The following is a 24,710-nucleotide window of genomic DNA, read 5'->3' as shown; positions in this document are numbered from 1 at the left end:
ATTTTTTAATAATTTTATGTATATAAAATTATACATGTGGCTTTTATTTATGGATTGCACTGTATCTCTGTTGGGCAGTGCTGGGTCTAGAATCACGGGTACCGCTATTCAACCTTACTCTAACTTCTGAGAAACTCTGGACATCAGGTTTAACAGGCATATCTTCCTGGAAGACAAGTTACCACCAATGCCAACTCAGGCATACATGAAGTTTATGACTGTTAGAATGTGTCGTTCAAGGGATGAGACTGTTGTTTTTTTTTTTTTTTTAAGATTTTATTCATTTATTTGACAGAGAAAGAGCACAAGAAGGGGGAGCGGCAGGAGGAGGGAGAAGGAGAAGCAGGCTCCTCAGTGAACGGGGAGCCCGACATGGGGCTTGATCCCAGGACCCTGGGATCATGACCTGAGCCGAAGGCAGACGCTTAACCGACTGAGCCACCCAGGCGCCCCCAAGGTATGAGATTTTTAATCAGGCCACTCAAAGGCAAATCCAACCCATGGCAAGATTATCATGAGAGGACACACACCCAAAATTTGGTTGTTGAAGATTTAACAATGAAAATGGCTATCGATGTTCTTAGGGAATTCAAACTTCCCCTTAGTCTAATACTTCTTTTGTTGCATAATATCACTCTCAAAAAGTTACTGTTAAAAGTAGCGTATCCTTGGATTTTATAGTGTTTGCTATTTGAAAACATTAAGTACATTTGTCTAAGTATTACTTCCTATGTTTTTCACAAAAGCCCTTGGATATAATTAGGGAAAATTACTTACATATTGAAAATATAGCCCAAATTTTGTTTCCAGGAGGAAGATTTTGGCCCCAACGCCCTACATTCTTCCTACAAATGAGTGCAGTTGGTCTGTGTTTAGACTCCACTTTTATGTATTTGCAAATTTCCCTATACTCTTTTCTAATCAGAAGGAAAACAGGCCAGGGTGCCTGGGTGGCTCTTTCAGCTAAGCGTCCGACTCCTGATTTTGGCTCAGGTCATGATCTCCGGGCCATGAGATCAAATTCCACATCTGGCTCTGTGCTGGGCATGGAGCCTGCTGAATTAAGATTCTCTCTCTCCCTCTCCCTCAGCCTCTGCCCCTCCCCTCTAAAAAGAAAAAAAAAAAGGAAAACAGGCATGCATGCTTTAAAGTATTTAGAAAACAACTTAAAAGTTATTTTTTTTTTAAAGATTTTATTTATTTATTTGAGAGAGAGAGAATGAGAGAGAGAGAACACATGAGAGGGGTTAGGGTCAGAGGGAGAAGCAGACTCTCCGCCAAGCAGGGAGCCTGATGCAGGACTCGATCCCGGGACTCCAGGATCATGACCTGAGCCGAAGGCAGTCGCTCAACCAACTGAGCCACCCAGGCGCCCACAACCTAAAAGTTCTTAAGTTGTTAAATGTCTTCCAAATCTGACATAACCAAGGGCTTCTGTTATTCATGTTTATTTATAAATGATTCCTACGTAACACGATTTCTACAAAGACACTGCAAACTAGGAATCCGGGCGAGTCCGGGCTACCCCTGCCGGACTCTAGTGCCACTCTCCCTGGAACTTGGCTTTCCTCCCTTACTGCAATTACTTACTCTCTGCTCCTCTAGGCTGCGAGTGCATCTTCAAGGTAGATGTTGTCTCGTACTCTTTTCCCCAGAGCACCAGAGGAACTTGTTCGTTGAAGGGTCGAACTTTAAAGTCCTTTTCTAGCTCTGAAACCGAGCAATTCTGTCTCCACAAGTGATAATCATTTAAATATCCCCCGATGTATGACGGTTTGACTTAAGATTTTTCTTAAACGCTGTGAAAGCGTTATACATTCAATAGAAGCCACTTGGAATTCTGAATTTTGATCTTTTCCCATGCTAGTCACACACAGTACCGTGCTCCCCAGACGCTGGGCAGTGGCGGTGAGCGGCAGCTCCCAGTCAGCCCTACAGCAGGAGGGTAAGCAACGACACACAGAATTATTCTGTCACTACAGGTGCCTTGGGTGGCTCAGGAGGTCAAGCCTCGGACTCTTGATTTTGGCTCAGGTCATGACCACAGAGCCCGAATGAGATCTGAGATCACAGGAGACTGAGCCTCGCCTTGGGCTCTGCGCTGGGCCTGGAGCCTGCTTAAGATTCTCTCTCTCCCTCTGCCCCTCCCTCCCCGCCGGTGTTCTCTCTCTAAAACAGAACAAAACAAACAAAAAAAACAACAAAAGAAATTCTTCTGTACCTATACAACCATTCCGTTTTTCACTTCCAGTACAGTGTTCAATAAACTACAAGAGATATCAAAACTTTTTACAAAATAGGCTTTGTGGTTAGATGATTTTGACCAACTGTAGGCTAAGAAGTGATCTGAGCACATTTAACGTCAACTAGGCTAAGCTCCGGAGGTTAGGTATATTAAGTGCACTTTCGACTTACCATTATTTTCAATTTACAGTGGTAGTTTAATCCGGAGGTAACCCAATCGTCAATCAAGGAAGATCTGAACTTAGTGATGTACATTTCGATGAAATAAACTATGCACCTGACCTAACACATAACGGCGCTCCATTACAGCAATAATCATTACAACTAAGGTGAACTCACCAGGGCAGCCCAACAGACTCTAGCGAGACATACTAATTCAGCGCAACCCACACCAAGCATCGTGCTTTCTTTAGAAGCCAAGGCTTCAACTACAATACCTTTTCCAAAACTCTGTCAAAACCGGGGACACAGGTTCATCAATTTCATCAGCTCTAGCAGATTCTGTGTCAAGCGGCTCATCGTGGACCCTTGCGGCTTCTGGGCACAATGCAAGAAGGAACTCTGGGCGAGCCGGGAGCCCCGAAGTTCGGGAAGGAGCAAGAACAAGCAGGGCAAAGAAACCTGAGTCTGTCCTCTCCACGCACTGGGCGCTCCGGGTCTGGCTGGCTCGGGCTCTGACCTGCTGCCGCCTTGGGTCTAGGATCTATCTCAAATTAATTTTGGTGGTATCGAGTGTAGTGGTCAACGTTCTAATTCTTATTTTCTATTATGAACGTCTAGTCATTCTAACACCATTTGTTAAAAACTTTCTTTATTGAATTGCTCTGGGGCCTTTGTTGAAAATGCAGCGACTGTGTGAGTGTGGGTACTTCTGAGCTCTCTCTTCTGTCCCGCCGACTTGTCAGTCCTTGTTGCTAGCTCTGTCCTGGCTGGATTCCTGCAGCTCTCCACTTAGTCTTCAAGGAAGCAGAAGTTCACCAACTTGTTCACTGTTCTCAAGATTGCTTTGGGTTTTATTGTAGTTACTTTGTAGTTCTATAAATACATTTGAGGGTTAGTTAATTTCTTGTAAAAAACCTAGAATTAAAATATTTTCGGGTGTCTGGGTGGCTCAGTCGTTAAGCGTCTGCCTTCAGCTCAGGTCATGGTCTTGGGGTCCTGGGATTGAGCCCCGCATTGGGCTCCTTGCTCGGCGGGAAGCCTGTTTCTCCCTCTCCCACTCCCCCTGCTTGTGTTCCCTCTCTCGCTGTGTCTCTGTCAAATAAATAAATACAATCTTTAAAAATAAAATAAAATAAAAATAAAATAAAATAAAAAATGGTAAAACTTAAGGTAACTTAAAAATGACCTTTTAACCTATTTTTTTAAAAAAAGATTTTATTTATTTATTTGACAGAGAGAGACACAGTGAGAGAGAGAACACAAGCAGAGGGAGTGGGAGAGGGAGAAGCAGACTTCCTGCCGAGCAGGGAGCCCGATGCAGGGCTCGATCCCAGGACCCTGGGATCATGACCTGAGCCGAAGGCAGACGCTTAACGACTGAGCCACCCAGGTGCCCCCTTTTAACTTATTTTTAAGTGCACAATTCATTTACCTCAAAGACACAAATGTAGTGATCCAAAGGGGCACCAGCACCCCAATGTTTATAGCAGCAATGTCCACAATAGCCAAACTATGGAAAGAGCCCAGATGTCCATCGACTGATGAATGGATAAAGATGTGGTGTATATAATACACAATGGAATATTATGCAGCCATCAAAAAAAAAAAAAGAAATCTTGCCATTTGCAACGACATGGATGGAACCTGAGGGTATTATGCTAAGCGAAATAAGTCTATCAGAGAAAGACAATTATCATATAATCTCACCGATATGTGGCATTTAAGAAACAAGGCAGAGGATCATGAGGGAAGAGAGGAAAAAGTGAAACAAGATGAAACCAGGGAAGGGAGACAAACCATAAGAGACTCTAATCTCAGGAAACAAACTGAGGGTTGCTGGAGTGGTGGGGGGTGGGAGGGATTGGTGGCTGGGTGATAGACATTGGGGAGGGTATGTGCTATGGTGAGTGCTGTGAATTGTGTAAGACTGTTGAATCAGACCTGTACCCCTGAAACAAATAATACATTATATGTTAATAAAAATTTTGTACAGATCAGACCTCACCTCAACAAATGTTGTAAAAAACATTTTCAAGCCTTAAAAAAAAAAAGATCAATTCCCTGAAGTAAATTACTAAGTCATAGGATATATGCATTTCTATTTTTAAGCTATTGATCAATTGTTCTACAACATGTAATAATTTACATGTCTCAGAAATATTAATAAAAATGACAATGTGTTTAAAAAAATGCATAATTCAGGGCGCCTGGGTGGCTCAGTTGGTTAAGCGACTGCCTTCGGCTCAGGTCATGATCCTGGAGTCCCAGGATCGAGTCCCGCATCGGGCTCCCTGCTCAGCAGGGAGTCTGCTTCTCCCTCTGACCCTCCCCCCTCTCATGCTCTCTCTATCTCATTCTCTCTCTCAAATAAATAAATAAAATCTTTAAAAAAAAAAATGCACAATTCAGTGGTGTTAAGCACACTCACAGTGTGTGACCATCACCACCAGCAATTCCCGGGGCTTTCTCATCTTCCCCACAGGAAGTCTGTGCCCATTAAACAACAGCTCCCTGTTCTTCACTCCCTTCAGTCCCTGACAACCTCGGTGTTGTCTCCATGAATTTGTCTATTCTGGACATTCATGTAAATGAAATCATACAGTAGCTAGTCTTTTGTGTCTGGTTTATTTTACTCAGCATGTTTTCAAGGTTCATCATGTTGTAGCATGTGTCAGAACTTCCTGTTTTAATTTTTAAGTAGGCTCCACGCCCGAACTAACGTCCTCGAGATCAAGACCTGAGCTGAGATCAAGATTCGGATGCTTCACCAACTGAGCCACCCAGGTGCCCCCAGAACTTCCTGTTTATGGCTGGTAATATTCCATTTTACACACAAACACACACACAAGCACACACACACACGGTCTTGGAAATTTGTTCCTCTCTACTTATGAGAAATTTAGGAGAAACTTATGTTTTATCTGTTATTCCTGTGAGCTCAAATCAAAAGAGCACAATGCACAGATTATAACAGGTGCCTATTAAATGTTCATTGGTGATTGGAAGGGCCTATTGATGACTGGAAAAGACTTTATAACATCAAAGTTCACTATTTTCAAAATACTGTGAGTACTGTAACTAGTTACTAGATTAAAAATTTATATTAGATCATCTCGAAAATGTCAGCAAACTTTTAGTTGATCATGTTTTTAGTAATCCAAAATTTGTATATTCAGATTAAAGTTACTTTTTATTTGTGATTGATTTCCTCGTCAGATATCAGGAAGACTCATAAATGGGTTAGGAATTATTACCATGGCTTGTCGTAGAGAAGGGTAAAAGATCAATTCTGCTAGCACAAGAATTATTGTGCACAGGGTACACCTCCGTTTTTTACATAACAACATAAGAGAAACAAGAAGCAGCCTGTATGCCTAATGACAAGATGTGGGCAAAACACTCAAAGACCTGCGGTACTATGACTCAAAAAATGCTTTAAGTTTAATACATGTAAAATAATGTTTCACCAGCTTTACTGCTATTATTGACATACCATGTCAGTTTAAGGTGTACAACGTGATGATCTGATACACGTACGGACTGAGAAATGATTACCATGATAAGGTTAGTTAACAGCTCCATTGCCTCATGTAATTACCATTTTTGTGGTGATAACTTTTAAGATCCACTCTTTTAGCTTTCAGGTATATTTTACAGTATTGTTAATTAGTCATCATGCTGTACATTAATCAGAGCCCCAGAATTTACTCATCTTATAGCTGAAGTTTGTACCCTTGGAACAACATCTCCCCATTGCCCCCACCTCCCAGCCTCTGCAAGCACTATTCTACTATTTCTTTGAGTTTGCATTTTTTAGATTCCACATGTGAGTGAGAACAGAAGGGAATACCTTGGAGATATTGCAGGTTCAGTTCCAGGCCACTGCAGTGAAGCGAATATTGCAATAGAGAGAGTCAAATTAGGTGTTTGGTTTCCTAGGGTGTATCAAAGTTATGTTTATAGTGTCGTCTGTTAAGTGTACAACAGCAGTAAGTCTAAAAAATACATCCCTTAATTTAAAAATACCTCACTGATAAAAAATGCTGACCATCATCTGAGCTTTGAGTTGTAATCGTTTTGCTGGTGGAGGGTCTCATCTTGACGCTGATGGCTGCTGATGGATCAGGGTGGGGGTGTCGAAAGCTGGGGTGGCCGTGGCAATTTCTCAAAATAAGACAACAGTGAAGTTCACCACAGTAGTTGACTCTTCCTTTCATGACTTCTCTGCAGCACGTGATGCAGTTTGATAGCATTTTACCCACAGAACTTCTTTCAAAGCTGGAGTCATTCCTCTCACACCCTCCTGCTGCTTTATCAACTAAGTTTCTATAATATGCTAACTTCTTTGTTGTCATTTCAACAGTCTTCTGAGCATCCTCACCAGTAAGTTCCATCTTAAGAAACCACTGTCTTTGCTCACGCATAAGAAGCAACTCCTCACCTGTTCAAGTTTGATCCTGAGCTTGCAGCAGTCCAGTCCCATCTTCAGGCACCTTTCTAATTCCATCCAGTTCTCTTGCTGTTTCCACCACATCTGCAGTCACTTCCTCCACTCAAGTCTAGAACCTTCAGCTTGTAAAAAATGCAGTATCTGCAAAGCACAGCATGAGGTGTGCCTGGACAGTATTTGTTTTTCTTGGACTTATTTCACACAGCATGATGCCCTCGAGGTCCATCCGTGTTGTAAAAGGCAGAATTTGTGTTTTTTTATGGTTGAATAATATTCCCTATTGTGTGTGTCCCACCTTTTCTTTATCCATTCATCCATCACCGGACCCTCAGGCTGCATCCATGGCGGCTCCTCTGCCTTCTGCCGCAGTGAACATGGGGGCTGCAGATGTCTGAGACAGTGACTTCATTTCCTTGGGCTATCTGCCTAGAACTGGGATGCTGGGTCATATGGTAGTTGTATTTTCCATTTTTGGAGGTACTTCGTACTGTTCCGCAATAGTTGCACCAATTTACATTTGTACCAACAGTGCACGAGGGTTCCCCTTTCTCCATATCCTTGCCAACCCTTGTTATTTCTTGTCTCTCTGAGGATAGCCATTCTGACAGGTGTGAGGTGCTGTCTCATCGGAGTTTTGAACAGTTACATTTTCCTGACAATGAGTGACATTGAGCATCTTTTCATATACCTGGTGGCCATTTGTACGTCTTCTTTGGAAAAAATGTCTATTCAAGTCCTTTGCCCATTTTTAAATCAAGTTGGTTTTTTGGTTTTTTTTTGCTGTTGAGTTGTAGGAGTTCTTTATATATTTTGGATATTGATTCCTTATCATATAGGTGGTTTGCAAATATTTTCTCCCATTCAGTAGGCTGCCTTTTCATTTTGTTGATAGTTTCCTTTGCTGAGCAGAACTCTTTTTAGTTTGACGTAGTTCCACTTGTTGATTTTTGCTTTTGTTGCTTATGCTTGGTGTCATATCCAAAAAATTATTGCCAAGGCCAGTGTCAAGCAGCTTTCTTCCGATGTTTTCTTCTAGTGGTTTCAGGTCTCAGATTTAAAGCTTTAATCCATTTCAAGTTATTGAGTGGTGTGAGATAGTTCAGTTTCATTCTTCTGCATGTGGTCATACAGTTTCCCATTTATTGAAAAGACTGTCCTTTTCCCAATGAGTATTCTTGGCTCCCTTGTCAAGTATTAGTTGGCTAAGTGTGGGTTTATTTCTGGGCTCTGTACCATTGGTTTATGTGTCTGTTTTTATGGCAGTACTATACTGTCTTTGTTGTAAAGCTCGACATCAGGAACTCCAGCTTTGTTCTCTTTCAGGATTTCTTTGGCTGAATATTCAGGGGCTTTTGTGGTTCCACACAAATTTTAGGGTTGTTTTTTTCTGTTTCTGTGAGAAATGTCACTGGAATGTTGCTAAGGATTTTTAAAAAAATTTTTTTTTTTTTAAGGATTTTATTTATTTAAGAGAGAGAGAGACACAGCGAGAGAGGGAACACAAGCAGGGGGAGTGGGAGAGGGAGAAGCAGGCTCCCCGCGGAGCAGGGAGCCTGATGCGGGACTCGATCCCGGGACTCCAGGATCATGACCTGAGCCGAAGGCAGTCGCTTAACGACTGAGCCACCCAGGCGCCCCTGTTGCTAAGGATTTTACTGAATCTGTGGATGGGAAAAGAATGTTTTTATGATGCGACTAAAATCCATGCTGTGCTACCAAGCACCAGTAGAGACTGTGGTATTTAATCTTCAGTAGATACGCTCACGACCGACGCTGGCTCTAGCGTCCGGCGAGATTAGACATTTTTGGCCAAGTTCTACACGGCCTGTCTCTAGCTTTCGTTGCCACTTCCTCAGGAATTATAGTTGCTTATTTCGAACCTCACTGGGTTTAAAGAAGAGTAATGTTGTTCACCCACAGTTCCACTGCAGTGAATTAGAGAACATCAGATGTTTCCTACCTACCCACAGTGTGGCATAAAATGAGGAGACAACATTCAACTTCCCTTGTGGCTGCAGGGGAAAAACTGGACTCGGGGCCAGAGAGAAGGGTCTCCCTTTCCTAACCACCCGTTTGCTTGGCTCATAGGAATGTTTCATCAGACAGCTTTGGAGGTTTCTTCACTCTTGTTTCTGTTGATACTTCACTGTAGTTTGGAAAGTCAACTCCTGCCTGTGTAGGACAACTGTGACGTCCAGCTTCAAGCTCCCAAGGGATCAGGGAGAGGCTAAGTAGCTGTTGCCTTTACTTGGAAGGAAGTGGACTAACAGGGATGCCCCCCCTTCCCGGCCTGCTTCTGATCCCTGGTACTGACATGTGACGTTATCGTAAGGCAGATACCACCTACTGGCTATGTTTTGGGGAAAGCTGCTTAATCTCTGTACCTCAGTTTCCCCATCCAACATCTTAATTGTAGCCCTGTGGAGAGAGAGCCCTGAGGCAGGACCGCCCAGCCAGGCCACACCAGATTCTTGACCCACAGAAATGGTGACATAATGCATGTTGCTTTAAGCCACCGAGTTTTGGTGTCATTTGTTACACAACAATAAATACACCACTTCTTAGATTAAAAGAAATAATAAAAATGGGTTCCTCTTCACTAGTAATGGTTTTCCTTTTTTTTTTAAGAAAGATTTTATTTATTTATTTGACAGAGATAGAGGGAGAGCACAAGCAGGGGGAGCAGCAGAGGGGGAGGGAGGGAGAAGGAGGCTCTCTGCTGAGCAGGGAGCCCAATGCGGGGCTCGAGCCCATGGCTCCGGGATCATGACCCGAGCCGAAGGCAGACGCTTAACCGACTGAGCCACCCAGGTGCCCCACAAATAATGGTTTTTCAATGACTATTTCATCATTAGGATTTTGCTGGGCTTGAGTAGAAACTGTTCTAGACGTCCAACTCTTTACCAGGTCAGTGTCAATAGTCAGTGGGCTGCATTTCCAACAGAGCCACCATCAGTGGTATAATCATGGCGCGGGGAGGCAGGTTCTGCTGTTCCTTCTGGATCTTCTACTAACCAACCTAGTTTGGTATCCAAATATCTGAACTCTAGGCAGTTATTCATAACTGCTCTCTCCTGATACTTGTTTAAGAGCCAGCTTTAGATTTTCTCTCTGCTCTAACACAGGATTCTTTGCTTCTTCCTCTCTGACTTCTGCCACTCAGTAGGTGGTGGTGACTTGATGACAGTTTTTAGAATTTCTAAGTTATTACTGGCCTGTCAGTTTACGGACTGATTTGCATTTATATACTGTTTGTTTCTTCAGTAATCACCTCTCAAGGGATCAATGCCTTGGGCTCTCTGAGCAAGCCCATTAACAGAAATCAAAGTTGGCCAAATCCAAGTAAAATAAGCATTTTGATTTTCTTGAATTTATACTGCTTTCTCATTTTAAAAGATGTTTGAAATTTAACTTGATTTCTCTCAAAAGTTTTATTAGGAGGTATTCTACATGTGGTGCATATTTACAGTCTCCTCCTAAAAACAAAAGCAAGCTTTCATAGCAATGGCACGTCGATCTCTTATAACGTCAATCCTCCCCCAAGGCTGTAGGCCCCCCCAGTTTATTCTGTAGATGCATCCTAGGCCCCGATTGATTGGAATGACCCGTACCCTGGAAAACGGAGGCCTGTCAAAGGTGAGCATTCCTGTGCCCGAGTCTGGCAAGGGAAACTGCTTGTTTTCCTCCTCTCATGAAGAATCCCTCCTTTAGCAGGGCCATTCCAGAGAGAGAATGGTCAATCAACTCTCTCTAAAACCTGAGCCAGTAACAGGGTTGTACATAGTTCTTGGCTCACTAAATTCCTTTGTGATGCATAGCTGCTGGCCAAGTTGGAGGACTGACTACTGACTGAATTTCAACCAGTCTTAAAAGATTGTGGGAACAACAGGCTGAACTGGGTCTGCTTCCGAGTTGACAATTTTAAGATGTGCTCTTATTCCCCTTCTTCCAATAATACTCAAAATCAGCACATGCGTCACAACTGATGCTATCTTAGATGTCATCTGGTAAATATCGGTTTTAAGAAGTTAAGAAGCAGCATTATTGTAAATGTACTAGCTTACTATTAGAAGGGTCTGTGGGCATCCGAGTTTAATGCTCTGCTTAATGCAGAGAATCCTGATCATCTGTGGCAAGGGTTAACTAGCGGAGCCTGGGCTGTGTGTTCTGGACCTTTCCTCAGAAGGTTAAGGCTCCTGTTACCAATCTGTGTTTTTTTTTTTTTTTTTAAAGATTTTATTTACTTATTTGACAGAGACACAGAGAGATAGGGAACACAAGCAGAGGGAGTGGGAGAGGGAGAAGCAGGTTTCCTGCTGAGCAGGGAGCCCGATGTGGGGCTCGATCCCAGGACTCTGGGATCATGACCTGAGCCGAAGGCAGACGCTTACCGACTGAGCCACCCAGGCGCCCCGATTTTTTTTTTTAAGATTTTATTTATATCTATCTATCTTTATTTGAGAGCGCACAAGCTGGGAGAGGGGCAGAGGGGGAGGGTGAAAGACAAGCAGACTCTGTGCTGAGCATGAAACCCAACAAAGGGCGTGATCTCAGAGTTCTGAGATCATGACCTGAGCCGAAATCAAGAGTTGGATGCCCAACAGACTGAGCCACCCAAGTGCCCCTGTGTTGGTGTTTTTTATAACAAACACAGCTCAGATAAAGTTAAGCACCGTTTCATACAATTTAAGAACATATCTGAGTTTTCTAAATAATGTTGGATTATATGCTTGCATGCACCAAACTAAAATTTGCTATAGTATTTTTTTAAGTAGACTCCACACCCAGCATGGAGCCCAACATGGGACTTGAACTCACAACCGAGATCAAGTGTCAGACACTTAACCGACTGAGTCACCCAGGTGCCCCATTACAGTATTTTCTAAATGTATGCTGTTCTGTATAGTTTCATATTTTTTCAGATACTAAATCAGTGTATACATTCTAGGTTCAACAGAGCACACACACTTCTATAAAAAATAAGTTTTATTATCAAAATGGGCTCACAGTATAAAATACATATAGATGGTTCATTATACCAATTTTTTGGATCATCTTTCTCATTAGGTATAGCACTGTAGACAAGTAAATAAAGCACAAGCGAAGACTAATTCCCCCTGCCCAAGGCCTATGAAACCATGAAAAACAAACACAGACTAAGTCGGTCATCTTTTACCTCCCCTCCCACCATTAACCTCTTGGAAAGCTGCTTCTGTTACTCTTATGCTACTCCTCAGCTTGCTGCCTTACCATCTTGGCCACCCCGAGAGAGGCAGAATTGGGAAGAAAATGAGTTTAAGTTTAAAGCAAAAGCTCTTGCCCACAACAGTGCTAGAAATCTAGCCCAGGAGATTCTGGCTGTAACTGCTGATAATCACATCCCTCAAGGGCCACTTCTTTATTCCTCAAGCCAGAGAACACCACAAAGACATGACCAACTTTTTATGCCCTTCCTCAGTTTGGGCTGGGCAGCCCCAGCGAAGGACGGCAGGATTTCAGTGAAGTAGAAATGGCTTAGATGTTCCATTTAGAACTTCTGTAGGAATTTGAGAACGAGGTCCCGCAGTCGTACCCTGAGCATCTCATCATTGTCACAAATGATATGAGTCGAATCTTCCTCAATCTGGATGAGCGTCTCCGCTTCCTGGAGCAGGACAATATGGCCCTTCGCTGTGTCTTCCACCTTAATATCACTGAAGCCATGCTGCTCCAGAAGAAGAGAAAGGAGGATGATGGATACTCTGAAAGCAAGGGGCTGACTGAAAGGCAGGAGGATATTGCAGCAACTGACAGTTCTAAGAAGGGACACTTCCTAGACCTGGCTAAACTGAACATTCTAGAAACTGTCATTTTTGATGCTCCCCAATATAATTCTTCAGACTCGTCACAGGACCTCCTACAACAATAGAATTCAAACACAGCTGCATATACTTTAAAAGAAGCCTCCAAACATGCAAAATCTCACACAAAACACAACAAAACTTCTATAACCTGCGTAAGCTTTTGTGAATTACCTGAGGAGCACATCCAAGTGCCTGGGTTCAGCCCATACTGGGCTGTCCATCACCCAACCACACCAAGGTCCCTGATTTAAAAAAAAAGCTTCATCCCATCCCAGGAAAACGCCATTCCTCAAAGCAAGATACCAAGGGCCTTGTGATTTGGCAAATCCTTCCCAAGAGAGAAGGAGACAAGGCAGCACAGAAATACTTCTCTAACTACCTTAACGTGAGTTATAGAATTTTCTTACACATCACACATAAAGTTGAGAAAGAGGAAAAGAAGTAGAAATAAGACTGCTCTGCCTGAAAGGGACAGGTGCTAAGGGTCAATTTCTGGATGAGCCAGGCCGAAGAACTAAGTGAAGGTGTTTCTGGGAAAGCAAGCTGATTCAAGCTTTAAAAAGAAACAAGTCAAGCTGAGTCCTACCAATAGGGGCCGGAACAGCGCAAGGTTCCGGGGAAGGGGCTGCTGCCGTGTTCACTGCATCACACGGGACACTCCCAGGCTAATTCCCATGCAGTGTCCCCACCCTCAGGGGCCAGGAGGGCTGCACAACGTGGCCGCAGTCTTTCCTTCAGGGACAAATTAAACCACTGATGGCCGGCTGCTGATCGGGGAAGGGCCAGTGTCCTCCAGAGGACCGCCGACTTCCTCCCTCTCTTCCCGCCCATCTGGGAGTTGCTGGGCCTGCTTCTCCCACTCCCAGGGATCCGGCCACACGGGCGCCTCTGCCCTCACTGCCCCCCAGTCCTGAGCCTCTCGTCTCTTGTGACACGGCCATGCTGGCGCTCTGACAGCAAGGGGTCTTCTTGGAAAGTGAGGCTCGAAGGGGCAGACCTACAAAGTCGTCTTTACCTGGCCTTTCCCGCCTCGCTCACCGGTCGCATCTAGGTTTCTGAAGGGCTCCCCTGGCTAGTTCCCACAAGAAACAGGGTGGGGTGAGGTGGTCTCGCAGCCGAGTCTGACGGGAAGGGGCTGGCAGAGAAGAAACGGGGGACCTACAGGGAAGAAGGGCACGGCCTTCTCTCACCTCTCTGGGACCCTGCCCCCGTTCTGTTTCCCGCTTCAGGGACAGCAGCTCAGCCTGTGGAGCCCGAGAGAAAAGCAGTGACGCAAGCGAACAGCAGGGAGGCCGCTCCCGCGCGGCCTGGGTAGCGCTCACCTTCTCCAGCGTCTGCACGAACTGCTCTACGGGGATCGAGCCGCTGAGCAGGGGCTTCAGCACTTTGCAGTCCGGGATGTCCTCGGTCGCCCGCTTTCTCTTCTTGCCGCCTGTGGGCTGGGCCGGCCTGGGCGGGGGCTAGAGCGGGAGCCAGCACAGATCCCATCAAGCACTCCCCCCCACCCCAGAGCGGGCAGTGCGGGGCCACGGCACGAGCCTGTCTGCCCATCCCGCCCAGGGCCCCGCTGCCTGGCCCGCGCCATCCCCGCGGCGAGGTCGGCCAGCTCTGGGGTTCAGGGCCGCCTGGGGGCTCCACCTGGCGTTCTTCGTAACAGAAGCTAACGCCAAAGCACCCACACAGCATCGGGACCTTTTCTGGCAGAGGGATCTTCCTTTGATCAAGACTCATTTTTAAGTTTTAAATGATTCATTTCAGTGCTTTCTGAGTAAATTCTTTAAATAATAAACTGTGTTGGCAACTGCCGGTGTAGCCGAGGCCACCAGCGGTGGGGGCAGACTGACGGGTTAAAATGAAGGTCAGAGACACTGTCTACAAAGCGGTGGTAATGGAATTTGGTGAGGATGAAGTGGGAAGGTGAGAAATGATCATGGCAAGGGGCTCACATGGCGCACATATTTTACGTGGCAGAACGGTCCAAGCCTGAAAGGAGTTTTTCTCGGTGGCAGGGGGGTGAGGACAAGGGCCTACAGAGCGACACCACGAGGCCGTAAACACGGTGAACTGGGGCACGAGGGGCCGAGGACAAGGTGCTGCGGCCTGTGGGCCGGGTTGGCTCCCAGGTGCCCAGGTGCTGCCTGCTTCCGCAGGTGTGTTCCGTAGGGGAGGCCTCCTCCGGGGGGTTGGGGGGGTGGGTTTTCCTGCTGCTCTGGGGGGCTCCCCCTGCCCCCGCCCCGCACTCCGCACTCCGCACCGTGGGTCTAGCGAAGGCGCCCGCCGGTGCTTGGAGCCGGGAAGGGCACTTAGGATGATGTGCGGCCCCAACGCTATGAATAATAGCCACTCTTCCCATTTCTCTCTCTGAGGCATGTGGCCAGAGAAATAAGTAGGGAAGAATTTATACGCCGTGTTCTGTTTCAAATCTAATCCATTAAGGCGTCTGGTCTCTCACTTGTGCTGGTTGGAGTGCTAGGACCACTGGTGGGGGTGGCCTGGGGGGTTCCTCGTCTTCCCAGGCTCCAGCGGCAACTCAGGGGGGCAAGCCCAGCCCACCCCCCCCATACCTGAAGGATGTGCTTGTTGTCTTTCGTGTGCAGCACAGCCGAGACGGTTGCCAAGGAAATGCCAGGCTTAATCTCCATGGGCACCAGCGCGTCTGCAAGCTGGAAGCAAACAGCGGTCTCAGCTGGGCTCACCTACGTGTGAGGGACGAGGTGCTGCAGCCGCGCCATCCGAAGTCAGCACCAGGAGGCCACACGGGGAGCTCCCGGGTGGCCGGTGAGGGCCAAGGCCAGCTTTCCACAGCCACCAGCTCGCTCGCAGCGCCGCGCCCCTGCCAGCCTGGTGGGAAAGGTGTGGCATCTGGCGCCGTGAAGCGGAGCCATTAGTGACCGCCATTCCTCCTTTTCTTTTCTTTTGAACTTTTGTTTATATCATTGCAGTCTAAAATGATCACATGATTTTAAGGAAGAAGGTAAAAAAATTTAAAAATACCTTTAATCAAAAATACATTACACATATAAGAAAGAAGGAGGTAAGAGAAGCAGAGAGAAGGGGGTGGTGGCGGTGGGTAAACTGGGCTGAGAAGAGGAGGAGAAGGAGCCTGAGCCCAGCGTTCTTTGGCCTGTCCTGGGTGCTCTCCCTGGAGGCGGCCCATGACTCTCAGCAGCCACCTTGCGCAAGCCTGTGCTGTCGCATGCTGGGACCCAGGGTGCTGACCCTTCTGCTTCACCCTTTTGTTAGTCAACCCCCAAATGATGCACCACCAACAGCCTGCCACGGGCTCGTCACCCGAACCGCCACAACCTCACATCCACCTTACAGGTGGCTTCCAGACCGCTCCTGACACTTCCAGGACCTCTCAGAAACCGCTAAGGGCTTCTCCTTACTCAGAATACCTATCAGGTGCCGACTTTCCATGCCGGCCTCTGCCTCTGACCTCATAACCACTAGGTGACTAGTGTCAGGCAGGCAGGACAGGACAGCAGCATTTGGACTGAGTGAGCTAATTCCTCGAAATCTGACTTCTCCTAAAGGTGGAACACCCAACCATCTCTTTCCCTACCACCCGAGTCTGATGTGCACCCCTTCTCCGAGGCAGCTTTGGAGCTCTCTGATCCCACCACTGGCAGCGATGTGTGATCTTGTGAGAAGCCCTCGCTCCAGGGTTGAGTCGACTATCACTCTGACACATGTAGACTCTGAACTGTCCAAGTCTCCTTTGTGTAAAAACAAAAGTGAATAAATATGCAAGACTCCATTTATGTAACTATGAAGATCAATATCCCATGGACAGAGGACGCCACTTAGGATATTTAAAAGGAATGTGAGAACTGTTTCATGAAATAAGGAAGCAAACACAGCATGAGTGTGAAACGCTCCCCCCGGGAGACCCATGTCTGTTCCGGGCTCCCGACAATGCCCGTCCGTACGCAGCCTGGCAGCACTGGCCTGGGAAGTGTGGGGACGGCATTGTGGGGACATGGGCAGCCCTGTGAGTGAAATCTAAGACTCCAAGGGACGTCTACCCAGAGCCCACAACCACCACCACTCAGCTCAGACACGTCTGTGAGCGGGGGACGCATCCCTCGCTGCCCAAGACCAGAGAGAGAGTTTTCCCACCAGAACACATCCATGAGGGCTGGCACATCAGGTCGCCTGTCTTGCACTTACAGGGACAAAGGAGGAGGATTATGAGGAAGCTGCAGAGGACATACTCTCATTTGGGGGAGAAATAAGCATTCCTCAGCAGTAGCAAAACCTGAAGAATGGTTTTAACCCCTGCATCTCACGCAGGCCTCTCCCAGGCAAAACTCAATGATGCTTTTAGTTCTCTCTACATTCCGTGTAAGGACAAAGATTTCTGTAAAAGAATGTTTCTGAAAGCATGATTTATAATATAGAAAAAGCAGAAATCATAAATGTCCACAACTGAAGGAAGAGTTATGAGATGCACTTATGATGTTAACATCTGTTACTTCATTACCCGAGAAATGAGAAGGCTCTGAAGACCCCACCTCCCCTCCCAGGTCCTCGCTTAAGAGTCTTTCTGTGGCCAAAAGACAGCCACTTCTGGGACAGTCCTCTTCTGAGACTCAAGTGGAAAGCCCAGGTTTGACCATGAGAGAGAGAACGGCTCACCTCTGGCATGATTTCGATCTTCTCATAGCGACGCTTGAAAGGCAAGGCGAGGACCTCGGCCCGCCGGTACGACATGGCAGGCGGCTGGCAGTCGATCATCAGGTCCATCCGGTGGGACTGCGCGGGGGGTGGCTGTATGTACTGCTCGGGGCAGACCACGTGGAGCGGCTGAGAACCGACGGGACAGGGGTGGGTGAGGGAGGCAGCCCAGCCATGGCCTCGTGCGCGCATGCTCAAACGCACCACTTCTGCGCCGTCTGACCTCCCCTCCTCTCAAACCCAAGTAACCGGGAGCAGGACAGGTGAGCGCAGTGCGGGGAAAGGAGAATAAAAATTTCAGGGCAAAGCCCTCAACTGCCAGCCATGTAGACTAGTGCCTCTATTTGCATTTGTTTTTATTTACTATTTTTAAGGCACTTTGATGGTGACTTCCATGGGTCTACTCTCAACTGGTCCCAAGCCCCTGGAGGGCATAGTCTTGTCATCACCCCCACCGTCACTGACTGGTGGGGACAGCCGGTGGCCAGTGGGCAAGGACTGCTGACTTCCGGGCTAGTCTGGTGCTCTGGGGTTGGGCTTTTTTCTGGTATCGGCAGGTCCGCTGGTTTCCGACAGTGGGCACTGCTCAGGTCACACACTCAATGGTGTAGGACAGACTGAATCAGAGCTTTTTTCCAAAATACCTCTCTTTGTTATTTTGAGAGACAAAAATAGTAAACTAACGTCTACTTGGGACAAATACCACGCAACTGAAAACTGACCCTGGCCGGCGGTCCTGAATCCCTGTATTGTCGCTGCTTTTGCTTAAGAGCCTGGAGCGCGCCTCACGTTCCTGGAGGGAGGCCTTCCTGCAGGCCCCCCAGCTGCGTTCAAAACAGCGCTTGTTCTGTTGGGCTCATCCTTGTTCTCTTCCTGGCCTGGGTGGTATGTTGTAACTCCTCTCAGAGCCAGCCGACGGCACGGTCTCAGCCTGAGGCCTCCAGCCACCTTTCCCCCTCCTCCCGTCCCCACTGCCCCTGTCCTCCCAGGGGATCCACGAGTGCAGCACTGCTGTGGGGACGGCAGGGGGTGGGGGGGTGTTACTTAGTCAACTCTCTCTACCCGCATGCTGACGCGTACATGGTGGGCTACTGAATTGCCAAACTGGCCCCAACTTATCCACTGCTCTGATCATGTCTAGAGAAAGCCCATATTCTTTCCTGTAGGGCCAGCAAGCGAGGGATCACCATTAGCCATGATCTCTGCCTTCCTGAGGCTCTTCAGCTTCCCATTCCTTGCTACCCTTCCTCAGAGTTCTGTGTTAGTGCCTCCCAACCCGAGGTCAAAGATTCTGGGAGGAGGAAAGCAAACTTCTGACCTGGGCTGAGGAAAGTGAAGGGAGCTAATCATCCCTTGCTAAATTACTAGGTGAAGCGACAGGAGGCGTGCCAGGGCACCGTGGTGCTCATTTGAGCTCCCGAGGCAATGGGGAATGAGAAACCCTCCTCTGGCCTCGCTTCCTGGCCAGTCCCGAGCAGCCTCCCCACGCCCACTATCAGACGTGCTGCCGAGCGCTCGCTCCCCACTCTCCCTCTCAGTTCTCCTGCTGTGCAGACAGCCTTCCTTTTACCGACCCCTTTACCCAGCTACTTCTGCCCTTTCTCTATGGCAGAAAGTGCAAAAGGAAAAAACAAACAAAAGCAACAAAAAACCAAACCAAACCAAACCTCTCATAAAAAGCAAAGTAACCCAGTGTGTGGTACTGATCCACATGTACAACAGGGCCCAATCCAGGTCTCAGCTAAACTGTCTTTTGGCTCCATGAGGAGGTTTCTAGAACGACTTTTTTGAGGGGAGAGGGGGCAACTTGCTTTTAACTGGACACAGAATTTTCTCATCAAAAATAATAGACTGTTTATGCCTTTTTTTCCTTCCACTTTTGATTTCTTTAGAACGGGAAGTTGCTTTCCGGGTGTAAAGCTCAGTGCTGTGAGGGGTAACTAAGAAGCAGACGCATGAGAAGTGAGCCCAGCAAGAAATGCAGCAAGGCAGCCGGCCCTCACCCCACAGACGCACGAACCCCCCGGCAGTGACAGGGCCGCGCGGGGACACCCGCGAGGGGTCCCTTCCTTACCTGTACTTCCTTAAGCAGCTTGGACACTTGGATGAAATTCAGCCGTGTATCAATGGGGCAGTAAATGCATTTCATGGCCAAGGGCTGGTAGGGAGCCAGTGCTTCCAGGTAGGAGAAATCGGGTTCTAATGAGAGCACAAAAAACAAAATGTGAAATGCACACAATGGAGTTGCCGCCAAGTGAGGAGGCGGCTGGTGTGGTTAAGGCCAAGCAGACGGCCGCACGGTCGGGAGGCTGAGGCAGTGTAAGGCCGGTGGGAACCGGGTTCCTTATCCCTGGGGAGGAGGTCTTTCCACATAAGGACAAGGAGAGGCCCGAGTGAACAGCGCAGGGTGGATGCAGAATTGGAGGGATGGGTGTGAGCTCAAGGCTTCCAACATACAGAGACAGAGGAGATAAACAAGTGGTAACTAAGTAAATGGGGGAGAAGGGAAAGCTCTTCTTTACGACAAAAGGCCAAATAAAGGTAAAAGAAACAATGAAGGTAAAGAAAAAAAAATCACCATTCGGCAACCATCACAGTAATAACTTTTTCTGACCAGGATCATCAATAGATGCTAAAAAAATTAGATAGAAATCTGGGGAAGACAAGGATATGTAGTCTCAAAGTGTCCATCTCCCCCGACCCCCAAGATAATGATTACATATAAAAATAGTGACCTCACAGTGGAGAAATCTGGCGCAGGCCATGCGAATCGAGTGCTCAGAGTTAACACGCAGGGATGAGACAAGCCACACACCACCTACTTGACAGGATGCCCCAAGAGTAAAAGAAAAGGACCCCGGCCCCACGTCACCATATGCTTCTGCTGCGGCCACTGTGCTCCTATCAGCCAAGCCCCCGCGCAGCCCTCATGGCCCATCTGTTCCCTCCAGAACCACTCACCGCAGCCTGCTTGGCAGGGACAGTCAATTCACTCGAGGAGGCTGTCCACCCTGAGCCAGAAGAACCAGCACATTTCTGGTGTGAAAAATAATACTCAGATTCCCAACAGCCTGTGCGCCCATGAGGACATCACTTCTTACAGCCCTCAGGCGTACACTCACCTGTCCCACTAACTTATCCAGTGCATTTGGGAAAACTGATGGAATTTCCAGATTTTTAAACTACTCCCCATCCAGCAGCTCCTCTTTCCTGAGAAGAACACCCCCAAATGAGGCAAGCATTTGGGAGGATGACAGACTCCCTTTTGACGTGGACTATGTGAGCTTCAACCATGCCATGGCTGTAATGCGATCTGCAACAGGGGTCCAAGACTCCTCTCTGACACTACCAGACCTCACAAATGACCTAACGGCCATTCTGAAAGCCCCTCAAAACCGGTTGAGATTTAAATTCATTGTTTCCAAGGTGGTCATGGACCATCACACAGCCCTTGATTCCTTCCTAGCTGAAGGAAAATTCATACCATAGCCAATGCCCTAACTGTGCCTGTGTAAACACTGTACCCACTGTCCTATCAGAGTCAACAACTCCTCAAAAAGAATAGGAGAGACCCCCGCTTAGTCCTACTACAATGTTCTCCAGATTGCCTCCCGCTTAGCAAAACTTGGCAATGGTGAGGTTCTGGGTACCATGAGTCCGTGTCTTGTGGCCTGACTTCCTCTTGGCCAAAGGGGCCCGGGAAAGAGAGAAGCAGCCCCTGCCAGCTGCTTTTCTGAGCTCTCGTGACCCTTTCTACTAGGCCTTGCTGTTAGCCAGAGCCAGCCGATCACTCACGGCTAGGCCACGGTGTTCTCCTGCTGGACATACAGTTTCACAGAGCATTCACACCAGACACGGCCACTTGTGACCACAATGGATCAAGACAACAACAAGAACCCTTCTGTAATCATGCCTGAACACAAAACCACAACACTGTTCCAACCCCAAAAGAAGCAAATATTACCCTATTCTGGCTCCATTCTTCTTGCCTTCTAGATAAGAATTATTAAGATACTCAGTCACATAACCACTCCTGTTTCCTGACAGCAGCCAATCCAGAACAATGTCCCACAGCTGTGAACCCACCTCAAAATCAGCCAACACAAGCCCAAATCCGTAGTTCTTTTCAACATGCTCTGAGATGCCTCCCACTTCCCCATGGTATGCGTCCTTCCCAGCTGCAGTGAGTCGTGAAGCCAACTTTGTTTGACTAGTCATGTGGTGGAGGCCTCTGGCACTCCTCACCAACAGGCTGAGCCCAGGGAAAGGCCCCAGTGTCCCTGATCCTAAAGCGCTGGGGATGGAGTAGACTCCCTTCCATCATTCAAGTCTTAAAAGCAATGAGAAAGAAGTCAATTGATAACTTTCTTAACAGCTTTTATGTGCCAGGAACTACATGAAGTGTCTTCTTATAACATTTCACTAAATGCACAGGGCCACTCAAGGAAGGAGCCAGCAGTAACGCCATTTGATGAGGAAGGAAATGAGGCTCAGAGACATGGGTAACTTGGCTTCGGTTACAGTCCATTGGACCAGATTCGGATCAAGGTTTTTTATTTCACTGCACATAAGATTTCCAAATCCCAAGGCTGACTAAAGATCTAAAATTGATAAAATAATAGAGTGATTAAGTAAAACCCCTGCTTGACCTCATGAAAGGATCTGTTCTACTTTGAAGGGTTTGTCTCCAGAAGGAAAACTGTAAGCCAGGGCAAAGGGGAAAGGCCCAATTCAGGAAATAATTCCTAAAGGGTAAAACAAGAGTGGTTACTAGAATTATTGCCATTCTTGAAAACAGCATACAAAATCCTCACAAAAACATTTCAGTAGAAATCTGCCTCAGGGAAGAATTTCCAAAAACTGCTATGAAAGTTTTGTCCAGTATAGTTTCCTAACAGTCCATCTTGCTCTAGTCCTACTCCTTCCCTTGTGGTTTCTTCACCGTTGGTATCTACGACAAAATGAGTGTTCATATTTCTCTCTGACTGTAAAATTCGTCCGTTGGTCTCCATTTGGTCGGTGTGTTGAGTGATGGTCCCAGGGGAAAGGGCAAGCTTTTGTTTGTTTGTTTACCTGTAAATATGACAGTGTTGAGACTCGACTTCCCCCAGAGCTCCATGAAGTGGACCACATCCCCAAACCGGAGGGAGGGGTGCCCAGTGAACACCACGCACGGCTGGCGGAAATCACTGCTGAAGTCTCCGTGGAGGCTGGGGTAGTGCTTCAGCTTGTTGGTCTGAATGAGCTACAAGATGTACAGAGAAGCACACGGAGAGACGTCAGTCTGTGCAGGCAGAGGCAAGAACCACACAGCATGGCAAAGGGAGCAGAAGGAAATTAAAAATACAAACAAATCTGATTAATATTTGTCAAAAACGGACATTTTCTACCTACCAGGTGACTTTCTGAACAGATGAGGCCTTCTGGTACACAGTAACATACTCAGTGGATACTTCTGTTCAGGCTGTTAAGGCCTGATGGAGTCTAAGTCTTCCTTTAGAGCTTCCTGACACCCCAAGCTCTGGCCCCAGAAGTTCCCAATATGAGTTATTATTTGAAGTACAAGTAACTTTCCCAAAACACGTGAATCACTAAGTTCTGTCAACAATAAACACCTCACACAAGGAAAATTATTTAGCCGCATAGGACCACCTCTTGAGAAGTTGCAGCTGTAAGTTACTGCAGCAACTTCATAAAGACAAAGGCCAAATTGGCTTTCAGAAATTTAGATGTGACGTGCTCACAACACAGAGCTGTGGGAAGATGTGGGCCATGCGCAGCTTCAAACTTGTCTCAAAAGTGTATGCTTTGAACTAAAAAGATCTCCCTTCCAGCACAATACCTGGCACTACTCTCCCAAAGTCATGCCCAACCCAAGGCAACACCACAGACAGCAGCCCCACACGGCGTCCTCTGACATGGCTCAGGAGCTCTTCCTGCTGCCCCGGCCGTGCCCTCCCCCCGCCACTCCAGCACCAAAAGGTCAGATGACAAACACCCAGACTTCAGAGACCCTACATACCTGCTAGGTCTAGGTCAAAGGGAGTACTGCCCTGAGATATTGTCTGATGGATGAAGAAATGGTCTGTGACACAACTTAATCCTGAAGCAACCCATCATGCGTAAGAGGGGAGCCCAGTCAACAACCCCAACTCCAAGTGAAGTCACCCCAACAGTGAGATGTGGCCACAATGGGACAACCCCCAAATGGAAGCCAAACTCTCTTCACTTTAAAGATTTAATCTTTAATTCAGAGAGACTGCTTTTACTAGTAACACTGCGACACTGCCCCGGAAATCCTAATCAGGTGTCCGAGGTTGGATGGGACATGCATAGTAAACATGGAGCAAACGCTGAATTCCCACCTTCCTGCCAAGTTATATACAAGTAAGCTGACATTCTTTTTATAACCGATCTAGCCAAAATCATTCCTTGTCCCAGTTAAATAAGGGTGAGCGCTGTCTAAAAGACTAAGCCTACTGTATCCATTGCTGTCAAGGAGATGAATGGGATTCTAAGAATAGCAGTGGGTCTTTGCACATAACTTAAATCACTTTCTAGTCATTACCTACAGTTCCTGAAGTTCTTTCTTCTGATCAATGCACAGAAACTAAGATAAATTCATCTCTCTTTTTTTTTTTTTTTGCCAATTGGATCTACCTTTCCAGCTGACTTTACTATATTTGAAAATCCAGAATTACCACTGCACTTCTTTAAGGTCTAAACTGCACAGGCAATGAAGCTGTAGGGTAGGAATTCTGTAATTTTTTTTTTTTTTTTTATCAGTACTAAGGGCAGAACTGTATTTTCTCATGGGCACTGGTCACAGTACCCAGAGTCAACTCCATCATGCCCTAATGTTGGAAAGTGCATTTCAGGAACCCTGTTCACGCCACTATGGTCTTTTCATATTCATAACTGTAAACAGGACAAAGGTCATCTGTGACATATGTGGGTAAGAACGGACAGCAACACTCTTAGAAAACAAAGAAAGGCTAATTGTTGATAGGAGGGGAGAAAAACAGACTTTCGGTGGTAAAATCAGCCACAAAATATGTTTTGCCACACTTAATTTTCTTTCTTTTTTTTTTTTTTTAAGATTTTATTTATTACTTGACAGAGAGAGACATAGTGAGAGAGGGAACACAACCCCGGGGAGTGGGAGAGGGAGAAGCAGGCTCCCTGCCGAACAGGGAGCCCGACGTGGGATCCCAGGACCCTGGGATCACGACCTGAGCCGAAGGCAGACGCTTAACGACTGAGCCACCCAGGCGCCCCTTAATTTTCTGACATTACTTCATTTCTAGCCTGAATTTCACTGCAGTAATGGC

General features: G+C 46.9%; 2 protein-coding genes across 8 annotated transcripts in view; one reads left to right on the top strand and one right to left on the bottom strand.

Annotated features, from left to right (window-relative positions):
* EXTL3 (exostosin like glycosyltransferase 3) overlaps positions 1 to 2,893 on the top strand; it is a 54,790-nt gene extending 51,897 nt beyond the window's left edge. The window contains exons 6-7 of one of the 2 annotated variants that reach the window (XR_008506498.2): positions 296 to 457; positions 2,435 to 2,893. The gene's annotated coding sequence lies outside the window, so the exon portion shown is untranslated. Of the gene's footprint in view, positions 1 to 295 lie in introns of both variants that reach the window. The other variant, XR_010409650.1, reaches the window with a different exon arrangement.
* A 145-nt stretch (positions 2,894 to 3,038) lies between these two features.
* Positions 3,039 to 24,710, bottom strand: part of INTS9 (integrator complex subunit 9) — a 116,071-nt gene continuing 94,399 nt past the window's right edge. For 2 of the 6 annotated variants that reach the window (XM_064585327.1, XM_064585326.1), the window contains 6 exons: positions 22,453 to 22,624; positions 19,454 to 19,578; positions 17,341 to 17,508; positions 15,264 to 15,395; positions 14,022 to 14,159; positions 11,783 to 12,560 (listed from right to left, as the gene is read on the bottom strand). In XM_064585327.1, the coding sequence (XP_064441397.1) occupies positions 12,384 to 12,560; positions 14,022 to 14,159; positions 15,264 to 15,395; positions 17,341 to 17,508; positions 19,454 to 19,578; positions 22,453 to 22,624 (912 nt within the window). In that variant the 3' untranslated portion in view covers positions 11,783 to 12,383. Of the gene's footprint in view, positions 3,280 to 11,782; positions 12,561 to 13,714; positions 13,858 to 14,021; positions 14,160 to 15,263; positions 15,396 to 17,340; positions 17,509 to 19,453; positions 19,579 to 22,452; positions 22,625 to 24,710 lie in introns of those variants that run through there. The other 4 variants (XM_064585331.1, XM_045880081.3, XM_064585328.1 and 1 more) reach the window with 3 other exon arrangements.

Source organism: Mirounga angustirostris, unplaced genomic scaffold (genome assembly GCF_029215605.1).
Source record: "Mirounga angustirostris isolate CCGP_5_RB_7025 unplaced genomic scaffold, mMirAng1.0.hap1 SCAF_2, whole genome shotgun sequence".
In the NCBI taxonomy this organism is placed as follows: domain Eukaryota; kingdom Metazoa; phylum Chordata; class Mammalia; order Carnivora; family Phocidae; genus Mirounga; species Mirounga angustirostris.
The sequence above is the reverse complement of the archived record's forward strand: the minus strand, read 5'-3'. Positions and strand labels throughout refer to the sequence as shown.